The sequence below is a fragment of the Antechinus flavipes genome, chromosome 1, assembly GCF_016432865.1.
Source record: "Antechinus flavipes isolate AdamAnt ecotype Samford, QLD, Australia chromosome 1, AdamAnt_v2, whole genome shotgun sequence".
Taxonomy (NCBI): domain Eukaryota; kingdom Metazoa; phylum Chordata; class Mammalia; order Dasyuromorphia; family Dasyuridae; genus Antechinus; species Antechinus flavipes.
This window is the reverse complement of record NC_067398.1, coordinates 300,541,639-300,566,946: the sequence shown is the minus strand read 5'-3', so window position 1 is coordinate 300,566,946 and position 25,308 is coordinate 300,541,639. Positions and strand designations below refer to the sequence as shown.

At 37.7% G+C, this 25,308-nt stretch overlaps 1 protein-coding gene across 1 annotated transcript in view; it reads right to left on the bottom strand.

Annotated features, from left to right (window-relative positions):
• The window catches only part of TEKT5 (tektin 5), a 62,065-nt gene extending 47,146 nt beyond the window's left edge, over positions 1–14,919 (bottom strand). The window contains exons 1-4 of the mRNA XM_051963419.1: positions 14,267–14,919; positions 11,181–11,264; positions 8,478–8,548; positions 5,144–5,287 (exon numbers count right to left, since the gene is read on the bottom strand). Of these exons, the coding sequence (XP_051819379.1) occupies positions 5,144–5,287; positions 8,478–8,548; positions 11,181–11,264; positions 14,267–14,830 (863 nt within the window). The 5' untranslated portion in view covers positions 14,831–14,919. The remainder of the gene's footprint in view (positions 1–5,143; positions 5,288–8,477; positions 8,549–11,180; positions 11,265–14,266) is intronic.
• Between the last annotated feature and the right edge of the window lie 10,389 nt (positions 14,920–25,308).

The following is a 25,308-nucleotide window of genomic DNA, read 5'->3' as shown; positions in this document are numbered from 1 at the left end:
ATTTAATCTCACTCAGCCTCAGTTTCCTTGTAATTATTTAATCTCACTCAGCCTCAGTTTCCTTGTAGAATGTCTTTAAAGATGATTTCTTCACTATAAAAAATACAACAAAACACTTTCAAATAAAGTTATTCCTTCTATATTTTAAGAGATTAATCGCTTATCCTCCCTTCTTCAAAGTAATCTGGAAAATCTGAGTAAAATTTTTTGGCCCTTCATACTAGAAAATTTTTTATGGGATGTTTACAGTATCTTACTATAAAATTTGGATTACGTTACACACTATTATACATATATTTTATGCATTTCTGAGTTTCTAAACTTTTCCTGTATCATCCACTGTATCCTATATCTTGTATTGTCTGTGGTTCCCAAAACTCCCCCAAAATTCCCACTTAATTATGCTGTCGAAAACTTGATGCAGAAAGTAACAATGGGAAGGGATAACTGTACAGTATTTGGCAATACAGTGTGATACAGAGTTTGGCTAATAGTGGACACTATAAATGCTGGTTGATTGATATTAAGAGGAATATTTTCTTCCTGAGATTATTGTAGGACTCAGATGTAAAGTACCTTTTGAAAACAGTAAAACTACATATAAATATAGGATACTATTGTCATAAGTTTAAAATTGCCTTTTGAGGACATCTAGTCTAGCTCACTCATTTTACAAGTAAGAGAATAGAACAGAGACGTGACTTGCTCAAAATTACACATAGTTAGGAGCAGTTTTAGGACTTGAACCCAGATCTGATGATGCTACATCCAATATTCTTTCCACACACCATCCTGCACTATAGTTATTTATGTCAAAATTGGCAACGTAATTTTTAAAAAGAAATCCTCGGGGCAGGCTCACTCTGTGCATTTGAAATAGGATTTCTGAAACTGAATTTCACACCACATCTTTCCAGAATACATCTCTTCTGTCCTTCCCTAAAGTCTTGTTCTGATGCCTAATTGTGGAAAGGGAGAGAGCCTGGGTTTTTAAAAAGGCTAAATCAATGGAATTCACATTGATAAAGCTCTATCCTCATGGGGAAAGCATTGAAGATTCACCCAGTGATGGACTGCAGGATCCAAGGAACTTTTGGACACATGGCCTGCAAGGTGATGAATTTTTCAGCCACAACAACATTTAATTGGAAGCCTGCCTGAATTATAGAGGAGTTATGGTCTGGATAAGTGGAGGAAGTAGCCACACCTTTGAAATTATAGCTCCTTGAAGTACAAATTCTGTCAGGTGAGAAATAAGGAAATAAACAGTAGGTTCAAACAATTTCTCCCAACCAAGTCTTTTCCCAGAGTTGTTCACCAAACAGTCAAAATCCCCTCCTTTATTTGTTCCTTCCCAGGGTGGGAGCCTTGTCAATAGTGGACCAAAGGGGCAGGGGAATTGGAAAAGTTGCTGTGGGGAACAACTACAAAGGTCTCTTTGATCTTGGAAGAACTAGGTGTGGGGGAAAGAGTTCATGAAATCCTATCAACATCCCTGAGAGATGGTTTTTGCCATAAAACTCCAAATGTCATTCTGGAACAGGCTTTTTACTATGTGATTTAGAAAAACTCACAATGGTAGTTTGCATGGAGGTTTCCCAGGGGCTGAAGGGTGGCCTCAATCCCACTGGCCACTTCCCAGTAATGTAGAATGATAAAATTTTAGAGCTAGAAGGATCTTCAGAAAACATCAGTCCCAAGACTGTCCTTTCCCAAGTGAAAAAAAAGACAAACCTCAGAGAAATCATGTGATTTTCCCCAAATCACATAGCTAACAAGTAGCTGGAGCTGTCAGAGGTTAGAATCATAAATTTTGAGCAAGATGGAACTTCTAAACCCATTTTTCAATCCCCTCAATTTTATGGAGAAAGAAATCAGAGGCCCAGAGAGGATGTCTAAAGGAAATCAGGGTGGCTTGGAATCAGAAGACTTAGCTGATGGGATAATCTCTCCAGGTCTCAGTTTACTCATTTGCAAAATGAACTAAGTGTCTACTGAGCTCTCTGAGAGCAGGGACTATTCAGGGCCTTGTATTTCTAGTGTCTTGCACAGAGGAGATAATAAATATTTGTTGCTTTGAGTAAATGATCTCTGCGGTCTTTTTCATCTCTACAAGTTCTAATGTCTGATGTGGATAGCAAACTAAGATCAGAACAAAAGTCCTATGGCCAGCACTGTTTAACCCACACTGTCTCTTCCATTAAACGAAACCATATCTACCCCCAGCACTCCTCTAGCTAGCACTATCGAAGCTGGTTTAGAGCATGTTCTCACAGCATCCTTGGGTGTATTTAAAAGCCAGGAGTATATTTTTTGGCTGGTATGGTTAATTTAAAAATGTTTATAATGTGTCATATGGATTTCAAACATGTTTTGGAGTTTTCCTTCCACTAAACTCGGGGGAAAGATAAAAACAAAGATTACATAAAAGGGAGAGCTCCTCCTGAGATATGGGCTCCCTAGAAAGAGCTGGCCCTTCCCCCAAGCCTCTCACCTTGGTACCTGGGACTGCGGGGGAATTTTACACTGTAGAGGTGCTGTAAAAGTCATTGCATCCTCCTGCCGCAGATGCGGTGCTACGATTTCCCTCCAAAATTCCCAACTTCCTGCCAGCCCGCCTTTGCGGGCAGACCCTGGGAATCCCCAGGTGCGAGCCGAGGCCTGGCAGCTGCTCTGGGCGAAGGCGTGTCCTGCCCTGTCTCTGCCCGTCCCAGCCCACCCCACCTGCCTGCGGAGCCCGGGCGCCTGGAGCACCCTGGCTGCTCTCTCCTGGTAGGACAGGGACAGATGGCAGCTGGCTGCACTTTCATTCTCCGATCCTGCTCCCGAATCTGAAACTCCTGGGTCTACACGCTGGCTCCTGGGAGTTTCATCAGTGATTCCTTACCAGCCCAGTCACCTTACCCGGCATTGTTCTGTGCCATCTTTGCTACCTTTCCCCTAGAACTATGGTCCCCAACATCTTGGGCTATCTTGGGGAAGGCAGTTAAGGATACAAAGTCAGTGGTGAAATGGAACTGTGAGGGAAGAGAAGAGGGCTTAACATTCCCAGCCCTGGGTTGCCTTGGCAAAGAATGCCCATTCCAAGACCAATCACCCAAATCCAGCCCCTCAGAGCAGTGATGCTGCCTCGGGACTGGGTGGAGGCAGTGGGATTTCCATCTGCCCAACAAGACTGCGCAGCATTGTGGAATTCGGGGCACCCCTGGGCCACCTCCTCCAAGCTTTGCAGTAGACATAAGGCTGCTTAATGACAACTGCAGGCCCTAAACACGAGCCCTGGCCCCTGAAGTGCCAACGTCAGCAACTCTCACAGCCCATTCCTTCTTCAACCCATCACCCACAGCTTTGCAGCCACTGAAGCCAGTTGGCAACTACCATTCGACCTGCAAGGGCCAGTGGCAAACAGTGCCCTCTATAGACTAAGTGAATTTCTGCAGTTTTGACTTTTTTAAAAGCAGGTCTTCATTTCTCAGGGGCTTACTTAAAGCTTAACTCTCAGGGTCCGTTTTCTTTCCTTATTGGGAGGCCCATATTAATGATTCTCATTCATATAGAAGGACTGCCACCAAATGGTTTACAGACAATATTTCATAGGAACCTCTTAAGCCTCATCATATTAAGTCTCAGAAGTGATAAAAACTTGAAAGATATTAACTTGATTTTACAAATTGAGGTTCAGAGAGGTTGTGCTCAGTCACATAGCAATAGTTGAGCTAGTGACAACCCAAATATTCCAACTTTCAAACTAGTGCAGTTTTTATTATATCACTATTTCCCCTCTTTCCCTTCCTTTTTGGTATTTACTTTTATCCACTATGGGAACAAAGAAGAAAAAAAAAACAAATAAATATAAAAGAACCCTCGTTAGCAGTTCTTAATTTTTATTTATTTATTTTTGGTGTGTGTTGAGTGTCAGAAGCTCCTTTGGCATTCACTGGCCCATGAAAAGGGTTCATGGACCCCTTTCCTCAGAATAATGTTTTTAAATGCATAAAAAAAAACCACATAAGATTCCAAAGGAAACCAGTTATATTAAAATATAGTCATCAAAAAAATTTTTTTTAATTAATGGGCCTCAGCATAACCTTTGTCCTAGATTTTAAAATTATAAATTTAGAGCTAGGTGGGACCCTCAGTCCAAATCCCTCACTTTACAAATGAGATAAATATTTGTAAAAGGGCTTATTTAAGCTCCTTGGCACAAAGTAACCACTATGTAAATACTTATCTCTTCCCTTTTCCCCCTACTTAGAAGGAAACTGAGACAGAGAGGTAAAATTACTTGCCCAAGGTTAAACAAGTAGTACACTGGCCCAAATGGACTTTGAATCCACAATCTAGGAGAAGTTGATTTCCCAGAACCCTTAGGAAAAATTTTTAAAGGACAGCTTGGACTGTCTGACAACTGTTGGAAGCTAAGGGAAAAAGGAGGGCCTGTGATAGGAAGCTGAGTACTTCTTTTAAGCATTTAAAGGTTTGGGGACATTGAACTAAAGATGGTGTCTGCACATTCTCCTGCTCTGAGGATATTAGATCTAGGGAGAATGGCCATGCTGGATCAGGCTAAGAGTACAAAAAACCTCATCCTACAACTAGTAGGGAAATGGAGATGAGTCTGGAGCAGTGAAGTGTATCTGTCCTTGCTGAGACAAAAGAGGGCAGAGCGATGAACTGGGCCCTTGGACACTGGGCTCAGTGAATTAGTATCTTGCAGCTGGTCCTGGTCAGCTCCACAACAATTCAGGCCAACATTTATTAAGTACCTTATGTGCAAGGAACCAGACTAGACACTTGAAATTCAGCAGCACAAATCAAATAGTTCCTGCTCTTATGACTTACATTTTACCTCCACCCTACTCACTAAGAGAGTGACATAGCAAGAGGCATAAGCTCAACCAGGACCTTACAGAGCAGAGGGTTCGTGGAAATATGAAATTTTAAGTGCAAGACAAAGAATGGGAAAGGGACCTTCCCATTGCCAATTTCACCATCATTTATGAAGCAACTCCATCACAAATTTCATCATCCTTCTGATTCCACTGCCACACACTCTCAAAAACAAATACTTTTCTGTAGACACCATCATCATGGACATTAGGAATTTCCTATGCCCAGCCAGTTAAAAGAGTCACACACTTACGCGTCATCTACTTTCTCTACTCCATGGAAGAAGGTGATAGCATCTGATGTGTTTCTCAGGTTGAAGCACTTCTCTTCAATAAACTGTGCAGAATTTTTATCAGCTAAGTCCTTCTCCAGTGCATGTTGGGCATCTCGGTTATCCCTGAGGAAAACAAAAATCTCTCATAGCTAGCTTTAGGCAAAAGGATTCAGTTTCTGGTTTGTCTTCCATTTTCCCTACTAGATTCACTCCTCCATTGCCTACCATCTCCCTACCATTGGTAGCATGGTGGGCAGTCTCTTCCAGCCATTTACCATGTATACCATCTCACCTCTTTTCTTGTTAGAACATACTTTCATAGTCGTGATTTAGAAAGAAAGATATACCTTCTAGCTAAAGTATAAATGACTGATAAGAGATTAAAATGCTCCTATTCCAAGTGATATTTCCATTTCAACAGAAGACAATTCAGAAAATCGATGGAGCTTCTATTCTAAGTTGGCAGAATTTTGATTATTAGGGTTAAGATAATAAGAGAGAATGGTGGATTGGGGAAGACCTTAGGTACTCCTAATATCACATTCCCCATTAAAATCATTCCTGAAAGAATCCTTTTGCCCAACTTATCTTGAAACTATGAGGGAGTAGGTGTCTTCCTCACTGTAGCTTTAATTCTTCTGTAATACCCTTGTGTCTTTGGTCAGTTTGTTTTAGAGAAATAAGAAAAGGGAAATTCATCTCGATACCTGCAGTAGAGAATTCTATAATCCAGCCAGTCCTGTCCTCTTTGCTTTGCTCAAGAGGGGACAGAGAATGATCTTAATTAATTTCCCACTTTAAATCCCAGACTGATGGTGAAATGTGAACCAGAAAAATACATGCTGACCAGGAGAAACCACAACTTAACTCTCCTACAATTACAAACTGAACTTTCTGTTCCGCTGGAAGAAATGAAGGAATGTCAACTTCTGGTAGGGACACTTCCCCATCCAGATGGGAGGCCCCAGGATTTGCCGAAAATACCTCCAAAGTTCCCACTCTCTTCCATGTGCCAACGGCTCGAATGGGCTGGCAGCAGTGCTTCCCACACTGAGGATGAGGAAAGATTGCATTCTGTTTCCTTAATTGGGCTCTGGATCTGCACTAATTAAGTTCCCCCAAGATAGCATAATGTTCTCTGAAAGCAAGAGGTAATCACTTGATGATGACAACCTTCTTTTGACATGCGGACTTTCACCTGAGAATTTAAACTGCTTTTTGTTCAGAGGGATCTACCTCATATTTTTAATGGAAGGGAATGTCTTCCTCCTACCAGCACTCCCCACACTCTTGCCCCCAACCCCATCCCCATCCCCCAACCGTCTTTCTGATATTGAGATCATTTATTTATTTAGAATCAGAAGAGACCTTAGAGATCAGGACTCCCCACATTCTCTCCTGCTCCCTGATAGTTCACACTCAGAACCACAAGATCTAGAAGTGAAAGGAACCTTAAGGATCATTTCATCCAATCCAATACCTCAGAAAGATTAGATAACTGGCCCAGGATTTTAGAAGCATTAAATAACAGATAACTTTTAAGCCCAGATCAATTTACTCCAAAATCCAGGGCAACTGCTCTTCAGTTATCTTCTTTCTACTCTTTTGGGTGTCTCATTCTCATCTTTCCCCATTCCACAAATTGTCCACCTCTCCAGATCCAAGTTGGAATAATTGAATTAAGCATTGTAAGCACTGTCTGATCCTTTCCTAGTTACTCTCTCCCCCTGCTGGCTGTCCCCAAGTTGCAGCAAATGGATGTATGTGTAAAAACACATTATTAAGATCAGAAATACATCAGTTGGGGTGATCTGGGCCTTATGCTTTTGAGGGACTGTCACACTCATGGAGAGAAGAGGCTACTACTAGCCCACTGGGTTGACACTACTAGCTGGTGCTAAGAACCCATTTTTCCTAAGGTTTATAACTGAGGTAGATCAGTAAGGCTATTTCCATAAGCCAGAGCCATAATTTACAATTTTTGTACACTGAGCAAGTGGGATGAAATTTGTGTTATGTGTGAGAACAGGGTTTGGATGAGAGGTATGGTGGAAGTTGGAGAGTAATTTCTGATCACTGCTAATGTGTTGGCAGTTCTAGGGCTGTACCAATTTGGGAAGCAGCCTCCAGGGAGAGGAAGCATATAAAACTCCCTATTTTTCTAATTAGTCTTGCTAAGTTCAATTGTCTCTATATCTTTTGAAGTATGGCAAAGTAGCCTCTAAAGCCTCTAAAGTATGGCACACTGAAGCCTTAATAACCTACCTCTAGTGATTCCTCTGCCTTAAGCCGCACACAAGGAAGTCTCTCTATAGTCTGGCATCTCAGTATAATGAGTCGATCTATACCCCACCTGCTTCACCAACAACTAGGCAAAGTGAACATCACTGTCTTTCCTATTTCATCCCAGGCTGCATTTGGTACTTTCGTGACTTTATTTTTCCTTTGAAGTTGCTTGCCATGCTCATTTCTCATCTGCTTTGACCTAAATCCAAATATTGGAGTAAGGAAGAAGTGGTAGAGGAAATGAAATGCAATTGGCCCTGAATCCTCATCTTGTTTTCCAAAGATGATACTGGCTTTAGAACTAGGGTACAAGAATACTATGTCCTTTTAAAGATTCCAGGTCATATTTGTCCTACTTGTCATTCCTTATACCCCAGATATACAAAAATAGTGTATAGGCCCAGTGGGCTGATAGCTATGCCTTCTGAGTACAGAAATTGCTGGTCCCATGTTAAATAACTTTTCCTGAAATAGTTAAATGTCAACTTCCTATTATGAAGGATGGGACCAAGCTACTTCCCTCAGTACAAGCCATGGAGCTGCCGCAATTGCAGCAGCAGGGACCTGTAAAGCTTGATTTTCACTTTAATTATGTCATGAGTAGCTTCTTAACTTGTCACGATGTGGTTACATAATCATCTGAGTATCAGAGAACAAAAAGGTGAATTCATTTTAAGACTCCTGACTCCAGGCCTCTACTGACTATCCTTTGGCACCATTCCAGTCAATCCTCCCAGAAATCACAGGGTTCTGTTTCATAATACTCCATTTTGCCACATCTGCAGTTATAATTCATATATACTGTCCACAGGGTATGAGATCACTGCAGACTATCTTCCTCCATAACTTTCTCTCTTTAAAAAAAATATTAACAATTAGATAATCATCATTATAATAAATTAAAGGGGGTGGGGTAGGGAAAAGAAATGGTGTCACTCCTGCCAGTTTTGTCCAACATTAGGAAATTATATTAACCAGAAAACAGAAAAGGAAATCAGGGAAAGAAAAAAAAATGGCAAATACTCACCGCAGCTGAGCATCACATCTTTCTACAAGTTTTTTTATTTGATCTTGACAACATTTTAGCAAATCAACCTCCTGCAATGCAAAATGTCTGCCAGTCAGAAGTGATAGCAATTCTCAGAAACTGACTATTCTCTTGTCTGGCTAGTCTCAGAGCCTTCTCACTCAGCTGCTTAGAGAGGGAACTTGAGAAATGGAACAGAGAATATTGGCATCCAAAATTCACCTTTATTTTCTTTAATGGGCCAGCAAGTGGAAGCTTATTAACAACAAAATAATTAGATGATGTGGGCCTGATAAATTGATGGAAACCCACTTGATCTATTTCCTTTTTGGAACTGATGAGGAAATGGACTTGTCACAAGCCAACTGAAATTTCTGCAAAAGATCTGAAACTAGACCTGTCAAAAAACTGAAATGACTGGAGGAAACTCTATCTTGTTGGTTTTTCATTTTAGTAGATTTCTGGATTTGCATATTTTTCATGTTTCATAAGAATGATTTTTTTTTTGGAGATCAATAAAGTCTTCTATACACCTCATAGTAATACACATCATAGAAACCAACCAGTGACCATTGCAGGAGATAGAACAAGATGATCCCTTATATTTATGAAACACTTTACAAATAAAACCCTTTCACTTACATGAACTCATTTATTCTTATGATCACCCCAATGAGATGGACAGAAAAGGAATACTTATCTTCATTTTACAGAAAAAGAAACCAGACAGGTTTGGTGACATCCAATGTCATTCAGTGAGACAATAGCAGAATCAGGATTAAAATCCAGTTTCCTGATTCCTAATCTGGTGCTCTCCTACAAAATATTATCTATACTCTGATAGGAGTGTGGTATAGTAAAAGGAATTTTGAACTCAAGAGTGAGAAGCTGTGAGCTCTGATACTTATTGGTGGTGGACCCTGGATAAATCTCTTAATAATAGCAATAGTGATGACAACAATAATAACTTTTTTATATATGGGTATCTAGGTGCCACAGTGGATAAAGTGCTGAGTCTGGAGTCAGGAAGATCTGAGTTCAAATTTGGCCTCAGACACTTCTTAGCTGTGTCATCCTGAGCAAGTCATTTAACTGTTTACCTCAGTTTCCTTATCTGTAAAATAAGCTGGAGAAGGAAATAGCAAATCACTCTAATATTTTTGCCAAGGAAACTCCAACTAGGGTCAGGTCATGAAAAGTCCAACTGAACAATAACAGTTACACAGCACTTCGAGGCTTGCAAATCATTTTACTTATTGTATATCATATCATTTGATTTTTCCAACAAACCTAAGAAGTATAATTATTACCCTCTTTTTTGTTTTTAATTTAATATCTTGTTTTTTTCTAATTATATGCAAAAGCCTTATTTTTAAAGATAAAGAAATGGAGCTGAGAGAACTTAAGGGACTTGCCTAGGGTCACATAACCAGTAAGCATCTAAGGTAGTCTTCTTTATCTTCTTTTTGCCTTGGTCCCCTCATCTGTAAAATTGGGTCAATAGTATACTATCTACAAATGTATTCTGAGGAGAGTACTTTGTGAAATCTTAAAAGCATTCTAACATCATGTAACTTATTTTCTCTTTTTTTTCTTCCTGCCTTTCCATGTCTTATGCATTTCCTCTCTTTCTTCTCTACCCCTCCCACATGTTCCAGGTGTTACATAATCTCACTAAAGTCATGTAAGACTAAGGAGGTTGTTGAGTCCTTCATTCTATCAATGCATTCTATTAATATGGATGCAAGACTGGAAAGAAAATTAGAATGAGTCTAAAAGAAATCAGTAATCAGGGCAATTGAGAATTTCAGTAAAGAATGAAAACAAATCAACTCACCTTTGTACTTTCCTTTTGAATGCTGGAATTGATGTTCCTGCCATCAGTTATACCTTCCCTTATGTAACATAGTTTTGTTTTGTTTTTTGGTGGTCTAATATACTTATTCTAAATCTTATCTTAATTTACATTTTGTTTGTACAACAACTTTTTATTCCTCTATCTTTCCCAAAGATGACAGAACTCATCTAACAGGTCATTCATAAAGCAGACGTGGAAGGGACATGAGAGGCCTTCTGGTCAATTTTTTCTGTGGATTTCATTTTGTGGATGGAGAAAAGTGATTTGATGTCACAAAGTTACAAAGATAATAAGGCTCACGGGTGGCCTTTGAACCCAGGTTGTCTGATTCCTGGGCCTTATTATACAACACCTTTGTTTGGTAAACGAGTAAATGGAAATTGGTCCCTTGACTCCCAATTGATCCCTTGACACCAATCTCATATAGCACTGAAAACTGAGCTCCAGAAATGCAAAGAAATTTTCCAAAAGTCACACAGCTAGTTAGTTGTATCTCAGGTGCTCAAAGTCTTATGTCTTGTTTAGCAATCTAGTGTTTTGTTTTTGTTTTATCATGTCACACAGCCACAGATCTGCAGTCTGAGTGATTTTCTTATGCCTTTCTAAAGCTAGGCATAACCTGGAGAGAAATGCAATGTCTTTACTCAAAGAGAACTGCTCAGAATTTTTTTTTTCTAACTCTCCCTCTGATTTATTCCTGCTTTCTCCCATAACCTGTTAGCACCCAACCAAACAAAATAGCCCTATCTTAGGAAACTGCAGCCAACCCCAGGTACTCTTGACTTGCCTATTAACCCTATACATAATCTTGTGGGAAGGATGAATGGATGGATTAGATTTCATACCTGGATAAGGTTTTTTTCAACAATGTCATGGACTAAATCGACACCTATCCGCTTTTCACGATGGTACAAACATTCGAGGGCCACCTGCAAAGAAGGAAGAAAAAGATAAGACAGTGTGTTCTCTTTCTGATTATATTTAGATCACTGTGCACAGGGATGACTCACATCTACCTCTGCCGGCATTTGTTCTTTTTACTTAGAAAGTTGTACTTTGAGTTTGGGATTTGTATTTTTGGCTTCATTGGGTTTTGTAACTGTGCCTTTGGATACAAACACTTCCCTTTCTTCTTCTCACTTTGAAACTGTAGCCTTGTCACCCAATCTGACTCTTACAAATATAACATATAAACATACTCTTGGGGCATTTGAAGACCACTTCTTTATCCAGATCTTTATCCAAAGCTCCCATTCCATCTCTTTCAGGAAGTGTTCCTTGACCATCTAAGCTTACACAGATTCCTCCCTCTACTAAACTATTTTGCTCAATGTTTCCATTTCCACTTAAATACTCAACCAAATACAAACAATTGTTTTTATGTTATTAACTTTCATTTAGTATATATCTTTTATTCCCAATGAGCTTGGAACTGTATCTTATACTTCTTTATATCCCTCATAAAGTCTGTTACATTGTGGTCTCATGACCTCAAAACAAAGATACTCAATGGAAAAGAAAAGGACTCCAGCTGAACTTGGCTTATTGACTTAAATCACAATTGTCAAGCCTTTTGGAATAATCTGTGCCTAATCATACCTCAGGATAGCTTACAAAAACAATACAAAAACTTCCCAGGGATACAACTACAACTCTAGGGGACCATGATCACAGACTCACAAGTCATCCCAAAAAACAGAATACTCCGTGACCATGTAGTCCTACCATGTTAAGTCATTACCTGTGCATCTTGTCCTCACTCCTGTCAAGACAAATGACTATATCTGAAATATAAAGCCATTTAATCAATAAATATTTGATAAGACCCTATTATGTTCTGAGAATACAAAGACAATCAAATAATCCTTGCTTTTGGAGAAGGATTGCTACTGGGTGAGACACAATGTATATATATAGATACATACAAAACACAGAAAAATCGAGAACCCACAACTGTAAGATTTGAAGAAAACTTCTTGTGAGTTCCTTTAATATCCAGCTTGGTTCACTTAATTATGCATGAAATGAAGGACTTTTAAAGCTGGATAAAACATTGAAAGGACATTTAGTCTGTTCTCCAATTTTTTAGACTTTAGTCATCCTCAACAAAAGAAGGCTCTTATTTCTTTTGAAAGATGTCTAGAAAAGCAATTTCATGACCTCTTGGTTACCTATTCCAGTAAGCATTAATAATTGTTATTATAATTTGCCTTTATATGTATATACTTTAATGGTATCACACACTTAAGAACATACACATTTATTTATGGAAACTCTGAAAAGGTGTACTTGAATCAAGGACAAGCAGGGTACTTATAGTTAAGCACCTACTCAGTGTGAAATAATGGTTCTCTAAATATATACTTAATGATATGGTGATGTAATGGTTGTGCATGCTCAGTGTGTTGTAGTGATATAATCATACTGAGGTATTTAAGGGAGTTGCAGACCCAACAGACTCTTAGACACAGACACAAGAGAAGACTCCAGACCCCATCTTTGACCATCCTCGTAGGTCTTCATCACTCCTCCGGGTTGGTCCGGAGATCCTCTAGAAAGCTAGCTTGAACACAGGTGGTCACACCCTCCCTGACTTCTCAGGAAAGGAGGTTTTATTAAAAATAACTTTTAAAAATTGTTGCTTATTGCGCCATCTCCATGCCTCTGCATATTATGCCACAGGCAGCCATGTTACTTGATCACTCTTTATCTCAGCCCCCTACCATAGACTTCTCCAAGGAGGAGATGTTCAGAAGCAGTGTAAGCAGGCCCTCAAAAACCCTTCCAGGCTGTTTCCAAGGAATCTTCATAAGACTATGCCTGGAATTAAGCCACATGGTCCTCTCATCAATGTTTGCTTGGACAGAAAGAGCTGCACCAAAGAGGCAGACAAGAGAAGGCTCCTTAAATGTGATGGAGTTATTCATTAAACTTTGGAAGGCCTGAGAGGGATCAGCCCTGTATAATAGATTTAAATGGAAGCCTGCCAACCACCAAAGAAAGCTTTGAAATTACCAAACTAAAGAAATGTTTCTGAAAACAATTAGTCACCAAGCTATGCTCATAAAACTGCTGACGTGTGTTCCTCCATGGAGGGGAATCCTTTCAGTCATAGATAGTGAGTCATAAGCCCCAATGAAGTTTTTATTATGATCATGTATCTCTCTATCAATACCAGAATAATAACTAGGATTCCAGTTTTTTTTGTTTGTTTGTTTGTTTGTTTGTTTTTTTAAGGAACAGAAGGTTAAAGGAAGGCAGTATATTAGAAAAGTTTACAGGAGAAAATAATGGTTTTGAAAGAATAACTGCTGATTGGTTCACTTATCTGTGATATCATAAAGACTATTAGAAGATAGGTGTTAGTGATATAACTACACCATTCAGGTAAAGACTTTGAAGTGAGAAGAGAATAAGAGAAGATGGTAGCAAGGATTGTAGGAAAAGTGCAGATCAGATCCACATTCATATGGCTCAACCCAATCTTTGATCCAGTTAACCACTCAGACATGTATCTCATATTCCAAACTTCACGCATGGAATCAGATAGCCAGCTATGTGAATTCTTATGAGATATTCAGTTCAATTTGAAAGAGGTAGGAATTTCAGTAAATAGTGCTTGGATTAATTAACAATTTCAGGAAACTCCTGGAAGGCAGGTACCATTCTATTTTTTAGACAAAAATGCCTGGTACATAGTAGAAATTCAATAAATATTTCCTGTTTTGAAGTGAATCGTATTTACAAAAAGACCAGCCTGGAGGACTGATTATTTAATAACATTTTCTCCTGCCTTTTCAAAGTTCTTCTACTTCTGACATACCAAGTCAGTGACTAAGTTGGCTCAGAAAGCTACCAGTTATCATTGGCTATAACTATTTTTTGTATGTTTGACATAGTCTGCTCACTCTATACACCTACATGTACTCACCTGCAATGGATTTTCTAACTCGTCGGCTGCACACACTAGTCGCTTCTTGACAGTGCTCAGTGCATGGCTCTCATTCAATAACCTGTCTAGTTCATAGGTCAACTCTGATTTCCAGAAGCCAATATCAGATAGCCGTTGGCACAGGTTTCTGCAGGTGCCGTCCTGCATCTGTTCAGTCAACTGGCCTTTGTCCTGCATCAACCTCATAGAATCAGCTGTCATCCTGTTGGCCCACTGCCGACAGGTTTCAGCCCCACGCAACTGGGCCATGTTTGACTGATCCCAGTCGTGGTGACTATACCGGGAGAACAGGGCAGTGCGCAGGGCAGGCAGGATAGTGGGAGGCCTCAAGGAACTCCGGCCTCTGGTCCCCTCAGCAGGACAGCTCTGGTTGGCGGAGACTTTGTAACATACATTAGGCTTCCATGAGTTAGGTTGTCGGTATCCTGGCAAATGGTAAGGTTGGTAACTCTCCTGAGTGATAGTAGCAGGAGGCAACTCAGACAAATAAGATTTTCTGGGACTGCAGTAACTGGCAGTCTGAGTCGTTCCAAGAAACTCCATCTTCTACCATAAGCTCTTATCAACTAAACTCTGCAGAAGTCACAGGCATCTGGAATTATTGTGCTTGGTTAGGATTTTTTGTATTGTAGGAACTGAAAGCACCTCTATGACTCAGAGCTGTTGTCATAAAGCCCTAGTGGAGAAGATACCTATTGACATCCTTACTTAAGAACAAGACTAGTTCTTTCAAACCATTTTATTTGGTCAATAAGCATTTTCTTAAAAATAAGTTTTTCATGGATATCTATGTCCTTTCATATTTCTTCATTCAAATCCTACTTGAACTTTATAATTTTGTTACATTTACTTTTTGAATAAGTTTTTATTGATATTTTCTGTTTCTCATATTATCATGGTATCTCACGTGTTTATCCCCATCTCCCCCAAAAAGTCACTCCATGTGACAAAAAGTATATTTTAGAGAGGAAAAAAGTCAGCACAACAGTACAACATTGAAAAAAGTCTAAAAATGTGTGCAATGTGTAACAGTTACATTTACTTGTTTTTGGTGTGTAGTTATTTCTATTTCTATTATTGTAGTTTATCTAGCTATCTATTCATATACTCATCTGTATGTATGTTTTCCCCCTGGCTCTACTTATTTCACTCTACATCAGTTCATATAAACCTTTCCATGCTTCTCTGTACTCATCACACATATAATTTCTTATAGCACAGTAATATTCCATTACATTCATACACCACAATTTGTTTAATGATTCCCCAGTGATGATCATTTATTTTATTTCCAATTCTTATCTGTCACAAAATATTTTTTAATATAAGTATTTTGGATTATATGGGGACTCTCTTTTCATCAATGATTTCCTTAGCATATTGGCTCTGTAATGAAGCATGAACTTTATTTGCAAAATTTGTAATTTGCAAAGAGTTGGTACATAAGTTGCATAATTCTGAATGGCTTTACAAAAATGCTTGTACCATTTCATAGCTCTACCAAAATTGTGTTAGAGTGACTATCATTCTATAATACCGTCAACATTGGCTATTATCATTTTTTGTCTTTTTTGCATATTTGCAGGGTATGAGGTAAAACTTCAGGGTTGTTTTGATTCATGTTTCTCTTATTATTTTTTCATGTGGTTGTGAATATTTTGCATTTCTTTTGAGAACTACTTTTTTCATATCCCTTGGATAAGAATTCTTATTTTGATATAATGTTTTTCCATTTGACTTTCTCAGCCTAAATGTGTTAATTTCATAGGCTAAATTATTTTCAAGAAATCAGAGTTATTTACTTTCTCTTTTCTAATTTCTATCTCTTATTTGTGAATACATTCCCTATCCATAACTATGAGAAGTATGTTATCTGTTCTGCTTCTAATTTTTGTTGATGATGTATGTTTTTTAACATTAAGTTCACATATCCATTTAAAATGTATTGTGGAATACAGTATAAGATGTTGTTCTACAGCTAATTTTTACCAGATTTCTTTCCAGTTTTCCCAGCAATTTTTATCAAATAAGATAAAACAACTATATTTTGTTGCTTACAAGAAACATTTTAAAAACAAAGACATCTAGAAAATAAAACTGAGAAGACTAGAGAAAAATTTAGCATGTACCAAGTGAATTCAAAAAAGCTGGTACTGCCATCATGTTATTAGACAAAGCAAAAACATTAAAAAAAAATTAAAATTATACTATACTTAAAAGAACCATAGGGCAGAGAAGTGGCATGACAGAGAATTAAGCTTAGTATCAGGAGAACTAATCTTCCTGAATTTAAATCTTGCCTCAGATACTTATTGGCTGTGTGACCCTAGGAAAATCACTTAACCCATTTTGGCTACCTTTGCTCATCTAGAAAATGAACTGGAGAAAAAAATGGCAGATCACCTCAGAATCTTTGCCAAAAAAACTCCAAATGGGATCACAAAGAATTAGACACAAATGAAACACTGAAAAGAACCATTAATAGCAAACCAACAACAACAAAAATTTAAATAATCCAAATGTGTTAGCATCCAAATTCATAGAAGAAATATTATCTAAGCTTCATGAAGACATGGACAGTTACAATTATACAATAGTGATAAGAGACTTCAATATCCCTCTCTTAATTTTGGAATAGGTGAGAATTCTAGTCCCTGTTTGTTGGGCAATTTACAATAAATTGTTATACTCAGAAAACCAAACCTCTGTTTTCTTCACTCATTTCATCTTTTATCAACCACAATATTAGCAAAATAGAAGAGAGTATTAATGAATTGAATATGCATTTAAAAAATTAGAAAGTGGACAAAAATGTTAAGCACAAAAGAGAGGATATTAAAAATTAGAGGGACATAGATAAACTGGGAACAAAACCCCGTAAAAATAGTAAATAAAACTAAAAAGTAGTTCTTTGAAAAGACTAACATAATCTTAATAAAAAGAAGAGATCAGAAAATCCATTGAATAAAATAGTAAATAGCAAAAACAAACTAAATAAAAAGAATTTGAATATATTATATACCTTACAAAGTTGAGAACAAAAAGAAATAAAGGAATACCTTCAAAAATACATAATACCTAAATTATCAGAAAACCATTTATAGATCTTAAATAACCCCATTTCAGAAAAGGAAATCTCTGTCTCCTGTAATGGAACTATCAAAGAAAAATACAACTGAATTTGATGGATTTGTGCTCCTTTCCAAAAAGGATTTCTCTCATTCTTTTCATTATTCATCCTTCCTTTTTCTCTACTTTAAACTCTCATTCTCTGATTCACAACTCCTATAATTATTTAGTCTCTGTTTTCCTTCTATTCCTCATTCAATCAAAGTTCTCAAGGGAATCCATTCTATACTCTCCCCTCTGAGCAGTTTCTGACACTATCTTGTAGAGCTTCCTCTGTGGATTCCCTTTTTTCATTGTGCCTAGCTATAAGAACAATTTCAGATATCAAAGAGTACAATGCCCCATTGTAAGATTCCACCAAGTTCCTAACTATGCAGCCCACAACTAATCTTTGCCCTTTGCCTCAAAATCTCCTCCATAGATCCATGTTCTATTCACTTATTATAGGTGTCATTACATTCTAGGATTTCCAGCTCTCCAGTAACTCCTCTCCCCCAAGGTAGAACAAGTAAACTTTTCAAGCACCAAATTCTCCAGGCCAAACCCACCACAAGGTCCCTATCTCTTTTAATAAATTATCTCTTTTCTCCCAAAGAAGCATTCATCAGTGCAATTCCCCTGACCACAAATTTAAGCTTCCTTCCTTCTCCCCCTTTTTCAATCCTTCCCTTTTCTCCTCAGTTATTCCCTTGTAGGCTCTTCTCTTTCTGATACTACAGGATTCACCTTAATCTCATTGCTACCCCTTAGTTTGATCTGGGCAAATCATGCATTCCTCTTTGTCCCCCTTCATGTATATTCCCACATTGTAATGTCAAGATAAAACAAAACAAAAAATAACATTGAATTCACTTATAGGCAGGATGTTACCAGGTACTGCCCATAATGCTCCATGCTTTCCTTTTCACTATTACTTCCACCAAGGAGACCCCTGTCTCCTTCTGTTATTTAGAAAGAAGTTTCTCATTTGTATCTCTACTATTATGTTGTTGCTCCTGCTATCATGAGCAGCTACATTTATTCATGTTTCCTGCATTCTTTTGTTTAGGGTATTCAAAAAGCAAATGATCTCTTCAGTTCTGATTTTTCTTTCATAAAATGTTTCAAATGCCTGTTTATTGTTGAACATTGTCTTTTTTTTCCCCCATGGATGGTTAAGCTCAGATTTGCAGAGTAGCTTATCCTGAGCTGCATTATTCCTTAGAACACATTATTCTATTCTCCCCTACATTTTTGTTGATACAGAATAGTCTAATGTTATTCAATTTTTTTTCTTTATATTTGAAAGTCTTTCTCCTGATCAATTGCAGAACTTGTTTCTGACTTGAATAGCTTAACTTAGCCATTATGTGTCTTGAAGTTTGCAGTCTTGGGGTTTTTCTGAAAGTGTCCATGAATTTTTTCAAGCGATATATTTCATTTTCTATGTTCAAAAGTTGTGGACAGCTCTCATTTCCTGAATTGTGGTGTTAACAGGACTTTTTGTATTGTCTTTTTTTCTTTTTTGAGAGAACTACAATCCTTAGGTTGTATTTATATACTAGGTCTTCAAGATCAGTATGATTTGTTTGCATAATGAGCATATATTTTTAAAAATTTTATTGTTTTTTGCTTCTCTTCTAAAATGTCCTTCACTCCTATACATTTGCATTCCCAATTTATTGTTTTCACTTTTATTTCTTTAGTGGGATTTGCCCACAGATTTTTTGCTATTCAGGCTATAAATGTTGTTCTTATAATTCTATCTTCTTTTTTTCACTCAAAAGGAATGCATTGGGGTTCCATGTTCTCCTCATATTCTACCAGGTTCTCTGTCTCATCAAATGTTGGTTCATTTTCCTTTACTTTGCAATAGTTATTCATATATGCCAGAACATGTTTACAAGATCTGTAGGACATATATTCTTCTATTGTTACTTTTTTTTCTGTTGATTTATCTGTTAATATTCAAGATTTTTGAATTTTGTTTTTCCTGAAATCTTCAGCAATTTCATCTTTCTTTTCTATTCATTTTCCTTATTATTTATTTTCTGACTCCTTCCCTTCTAGAAGTGGTTTCCTTGGTGGCTAGATCTCAAAAGAATATTAGTCTCCTCCCATCCTGGACAATTCATGGTTTATCTAGGTTCAAACTATGTCTCTGCCTTAGATGAATTTTTGACTATCAGAACTGGCCTCAGATGGATGCTATGTTTTTCCGCCCTCAGGCTTAGTGGAATGCTGCCCAGACCTAACACCTGAATTCTTGAACTTAATATTCTCACTTCCTCTGCTTCTTAGTTCTCTAGCCCAGAATCACCAATTCAGAGCTTTGCAGCACTAGTACTATCTATGGTGTTGTGAGCACTTGCTCCCAAAAGACTGCAGCTATGATGGCTGGTTGTCATGACCCATGCAAATTTCTGCAGCCTACAGCCAGTATCTCTCAGGAAAGAAGGAGGAAAATCAGGTGTATCAGGGGAGTTTGTTATAAGCTTTTTTCAGGTTTTTGAATATAGCCTTTCTGATGGTAGTGTGGGAGATGGAAAAGTATTGAGTAAACTCAGAATTAGTGAGAGTCAGTTTATGGGGTTTTGTGAGAATTTTTTAAATTTTATTTTGAATTCTTATTGTAGTAGACCTGGAGACAACTGAAGTTGCTTTATCTCTGGCATGTAATTTCGTTTTGGAGAGATTTGCTGACATGATGTGGAAGTTCAATGAGCATTTATTGTATGCTTACCAGATATGCATTAGGCTAAGTGCTAGGGACACAAAAAAAGTAAAAAATACAAAAACATTCCCTTCCCTTAATGTGTTTTAATATTCTAATAAGAGATGGGGAATAGTATGTAAATAACTAGTTATATACAATATATATATAATCAGAAAATAACTCTTACATATGAATGTGCATATATATGTATATGTGTGTGTATATGTGTATCTATAGATAGATTTATCTACAAATAGATCTATCTATAGATAGATATGCACATATGTATAATGTTATATGCAATGTCATATACCTGTTGTTACCTACTTGTGCAAAGGATATGAATTTATCAAGGGCAAATAGGTTACCCCCTTTGACTCTGCCCTTCACCAGTACAGTATTTGTGGGGAGAATGGCTCAAACTTAAAGGGGGATACTACAAAACTTTTGCAATCCCAAGTTCCTTTCCAAATGTAGCAACTCCAATGAGGAACTTTTTTGGCTAATACAGATCAGCACTTTTTTAGTAATTTATATTATTAGAGAATTACTTAGGGTGCTAAGAATTTAAATTACTGGTAGAGGGCCAGAACTTTGGAGAAGTATACTTGAAACAAGGTGTTAACTCAGTGGAATTGATAAGATGATGGTTCTCTAGTTCACATATATCTAGTATGGTATAATAATATAATTACTTTAGATTGATATAATGATATAATCACTCTAGATTAACTTAAACTCAGTATACTATAATGATGTAATTGAAATAGGGTATTTAAGGGCTAAGAAGGACTGGAAGAGGGACATTCTATTTTTGACCATTCTGGTGGCTCTCCTGCTTCCTCCACTAAGAGTTGGGCTGGTCCGGAGATCCTCCAGAAAACTAGCCCGGACTTTACAATTACTTGCTTACAGTCAGTAGGAATCAGAGGTGGAAGATGAAAGCAAGCCTCCCTCTCTTTCAGGCCAGTTCCCAAACTACCAAATGCCTCTCAGTAACTATCACAATTAAGGAGTGCATTGATAACCTTTGTATCTATTTTTTGATGGGAGAAATATATAAATTTCAACTTTTAGAAAACTTCACTATTTATTTCCAGTGTCTTAGAGACATACACAATATGGATTTAATGATTGGATTGGACTAGATTATTTCTTAGGCTGCTTTCAGCTCAATAGGAAAAGATCCATTTTGTGAAACTGCTAGTTTGGGAGAAGGCAAGCATGGTATGAAGAGAGTAATTTTTCAATATCTTTATTATTAGACTATTATATTAGATAATCACTGTATTGAAATCATATATTTGAAAACTGGAAATTAAGCTGAATAACAGAAGACTGAATCAAATACTCAGATCTAGATTAAATCCATTGGGCCTATCCTTATTGCTAAGGTTTTATCTTTGTATTTCTATGACTCTGAGCTCCAGAGCAGTACAAAATATGATGATAGATCTACAAATATTCAAGAACTCTTTTTTTTTTTCCTGGAGGCAATCAGAGTTAAATGATTTGCATATGCAGGATTATCAGACTCATTTAGTAGAGCAATTGAAAACTTCCTAGACCCTTCTTTCATTCTTTATTTTCAGTATTTCACAAACACAAGTTCTCCCCAACACACATACATAGACCAAATATACAACTGTGATTTTCAAAATTGATCAGCCAATTTGATACATCTGCATCACCACTGATTGTATCAATGACCTGTTTTATTTCTTTTGCTGTATCTAAGGTGAAGGCATACCTTCTGGAATTCGTTTTCAGTACCCTAGCCATCTTCTGACCATCATAGCTCTTAACAGCTACATTACTACACATGAGACCGAGGTATCATTTTGGGTACAAAAAATAGATGCTGAACTGACTGAGCCGAATGGGTAATTAGATGGAGGAAGTTCAAGAGCATAGATAGAACTTCAGTGAGTTTATATGCTATTAAAACATGGGAAGAAATAATAGGTTCTATACACAAAGAAGGTTATTTTTAAAATTTTTAAAGCTAACCTTTTCCTACAATTCCCTAAAATTGTCTCTTAATCCTGACCCTGGATGAAAGTCTGGTGTTTTCCTTTAGGCTTGGTTAAAGAAAGCCCTTGATTCAGAATCTGACCATTCCTGGTAAGGCTTGGTGACTGCAGATGGTTGATCTTGGCAGTCAAAACTGGTTGTAAACTCAGGCATGAACTCTGAGAAAGAAACCGTTTCCCAATCATAGCCCACCCAGCACTATCTGCAGGCCTAATTTGAAAAGGGAAAAATATTCAGACCCAGATGCCTAAGGACAACAAAGGAGACCAGAAGGAAAACACTCAGTGTCTTGCAATCTATCATTAATGGTGGCCAACTTTTCTATGATCCTGAACAAGCTGTATGCTTACTCATCTCAGTAGGGGATTGCAGAGGGAAAGGGGGAGGGAAATTCTCACCATTTCTCGCTTGACAGATTTTGTGAATGATGTCAGTGCAATTCCTATTTAAAGTACATCATCCATGAAATACAACAAAATTGTCATGGGCCAATCAATGTCTGCCTTTTTCAAGTTTGGGGGTTAGTTTTTGTTTCAAAAACAGCTGATGCCATGAAAGAAAAGATTAATCTTAAACTCTGTTCTTGGCTAATGAGTCCCTATTTATGTCCTACTCCCTAGAAAAAGATTTCATGGGGACAAGAGGATGCATCCTCTTTAGAACTGTGCCATCTGCAAATTTGATAAACCTTCTATCTATGCCTTTATCCAAGTTGGGGGAAGGGATTTAAGGAAAAGGGTGAGCAATATATTATACTGTAATGGGACATTATTATCCAGAATACTTGGGAAATGAAATGATTTTAAAAGGATAGATAGAATATCTAGAGGGACCCAGGGGTCCTCAAACTAAGCTGGCCGGCCAGATGCGGCAGCTGAGGACGATTATCTCCCTCATGCAGGGCTTTGAAGTTTCTTTATTTAAAGGCCCACAAAACAAAGTTTTTGTTTTTACTATAGTCCGGCCCTCCAACAGTCTGAAGGATAGTGAACTGGCCCCCTATCTAAAAAGTTTGAGGACTGATAGACTCTCAAAAATGTGGTTGTGATCATCAGGGAAAACAAAAGTGTCATAATTCCCCATAAGTTCCTAGGTAACCATCTTGATCTGCCATTTCACCATGGCACTAGAAAAAAAATTCTTAAAGCTATAGTGAAGAAAAGAGTAAGGTCAAAGAAGGAATATGACCACATTGCAGAGATAGATAATTAGAAGGGAAAGAGAAGGGAAATAAGATAGAACTATTTAACTCTTATTTTGAATGTTTCCTCTGCCAAGAAGAATATTCTTTTCATTGGAAAAAACAGGACAAAAATCGTTTCTAGACAGTTGAAATACAAAATAAATGTAAAAGGAACTGGCCAATGAGGGCCCAGTTCTGGGAGCATACATAGAGGATCCAGGTGTATGTTTAGTGAGCCAGCTTTTGGAATAAAGGAGCCTACCTCTCCATTTCAGAATATGCACGTGTATTTTCTGACTGTTTCCTGTCTGCTTATTGTAAAATGAAGAAAAATATTTTTGATAGACTAGTGAGCTGGAATTGAGCATTAATAAAAAAAAATGTCACTGACTAGCTGATTTAGTCTTCCTTTTTCCTGATTGCATTTGACTGAAGGGATGACAAACTGTAAGCCTTCAAGTGGACAGAAAGGCCTCAAACTTTTGTTTTTCTACCCAGGCTGTTGTCACATGAACTGTGAATGCAGGGCCAAGTTGATTCTATTCTTATTGGGTCTGTTCTTTTCTGGTTTTAGAGGAAGAAGTGACAGAGATAGAATAAACTAGGCTATGATTTAATAAAGGTTAGGAAGCCTCTAGAGGTCCAGTGATGGGGACCCATGGCAGAAATGGTTTTAGGCCCCCTAGCTCAGCTGGATGTTGTGCCAATACAGCCCTGAAGAATGATCTGTGAGATCAAGCCCAGTAGTAAATTAACCTGGAAGCCGACATACCAACTCCTGAAGAACAGGAGGGACTCATTCAGTGACTATGCTTCATTTGGAAGTGGCATTTGGGGTGACAGAAGCTTTATAGCAATCCCTTTATATTTAAGTCTATTCTTTGCAGAGACTGAGGTGGAAAGGGGGAATGTAAAGATCACCTTGTTGCCCCTCAATAAATTCAGTTATCTACTTTGCACAAGTCAGGAATAATGCCTATGTGAGGCAGCACATAATGTCATTTTTTCATATATTTTTTAGGTTTTCCCCCTTCATATTTTATTATAAAAAATGGCTCTTGGGAATATGGTGGAGAGGAAGGGATTCACTGGGAAATGTAAACCATATAAAAATAAAAGTTGTAAACACAATTTATTGTTAAATTTTGTTTTTAATTATAGGGAATAGAATCATTACAGGAGAACTGAAGAAGAGAAAACATACTAAATTTCAAAAAGGGAAGTCTGTAAGGAAATCCACCAAACCATATAGGCCAGGAAGCTTGACTTTGATTTCTAGCAAAATTCTAGAATTAATATGTTTATAAAAGAACTGATTTCTTTAAGAAAGGAGATCACTAAGTGTGGTGTTTTTGTTCTTCCCAAATGCAACCAGGTGATAAAAGTTCAGATTTTTTATTGTCTCTAATATATTCCGATTAGTTGAGGCCTATCTCTCTGCTTGGTTCTAAGAGCTCTTGCAGCTTTGTCCTTTGCTTTTGCCTCTGCTTTCTTCAGCCACCAGCCAGCACAAAGATGGAATGAATCTCTTGTCTCCTTCATTTGGGGCTCTGCTAGCTTTCTGGCGAGTCTTTCAGACCAGGTTGGTCTCAGTGGGGGAAGTGCAGGAGCCCAGCCACCATAGTGGTGTGAGATGAAGATGAATTTGATTGAGCCTCCGAGAGAGGGCTTCTCCTCAACTGAACTGATGCTCCCTTCTTAATCTTCAGCTGAACTCCCCTCACTGGGCCTCTGCTTTCTTCTTATATATCAGAGAGTGGAATTATGGGTTTTCTCCCATAGTGCTCTCTGGCCCTAAGAGCCTCAAGGGAGGTGTGAATTCATAAAATTACACAGTTAACTTTGTGAATCTCCCATACTTGTGAATTCTAAGGAGTAAAGGTGTAAACACAAGCATTGTATCAATTAGTTCTACTTAGTACCTTGTTTCTTCTGGCCCATAACATCAATCATACTGAACCATGCTAAATTAGATAATTA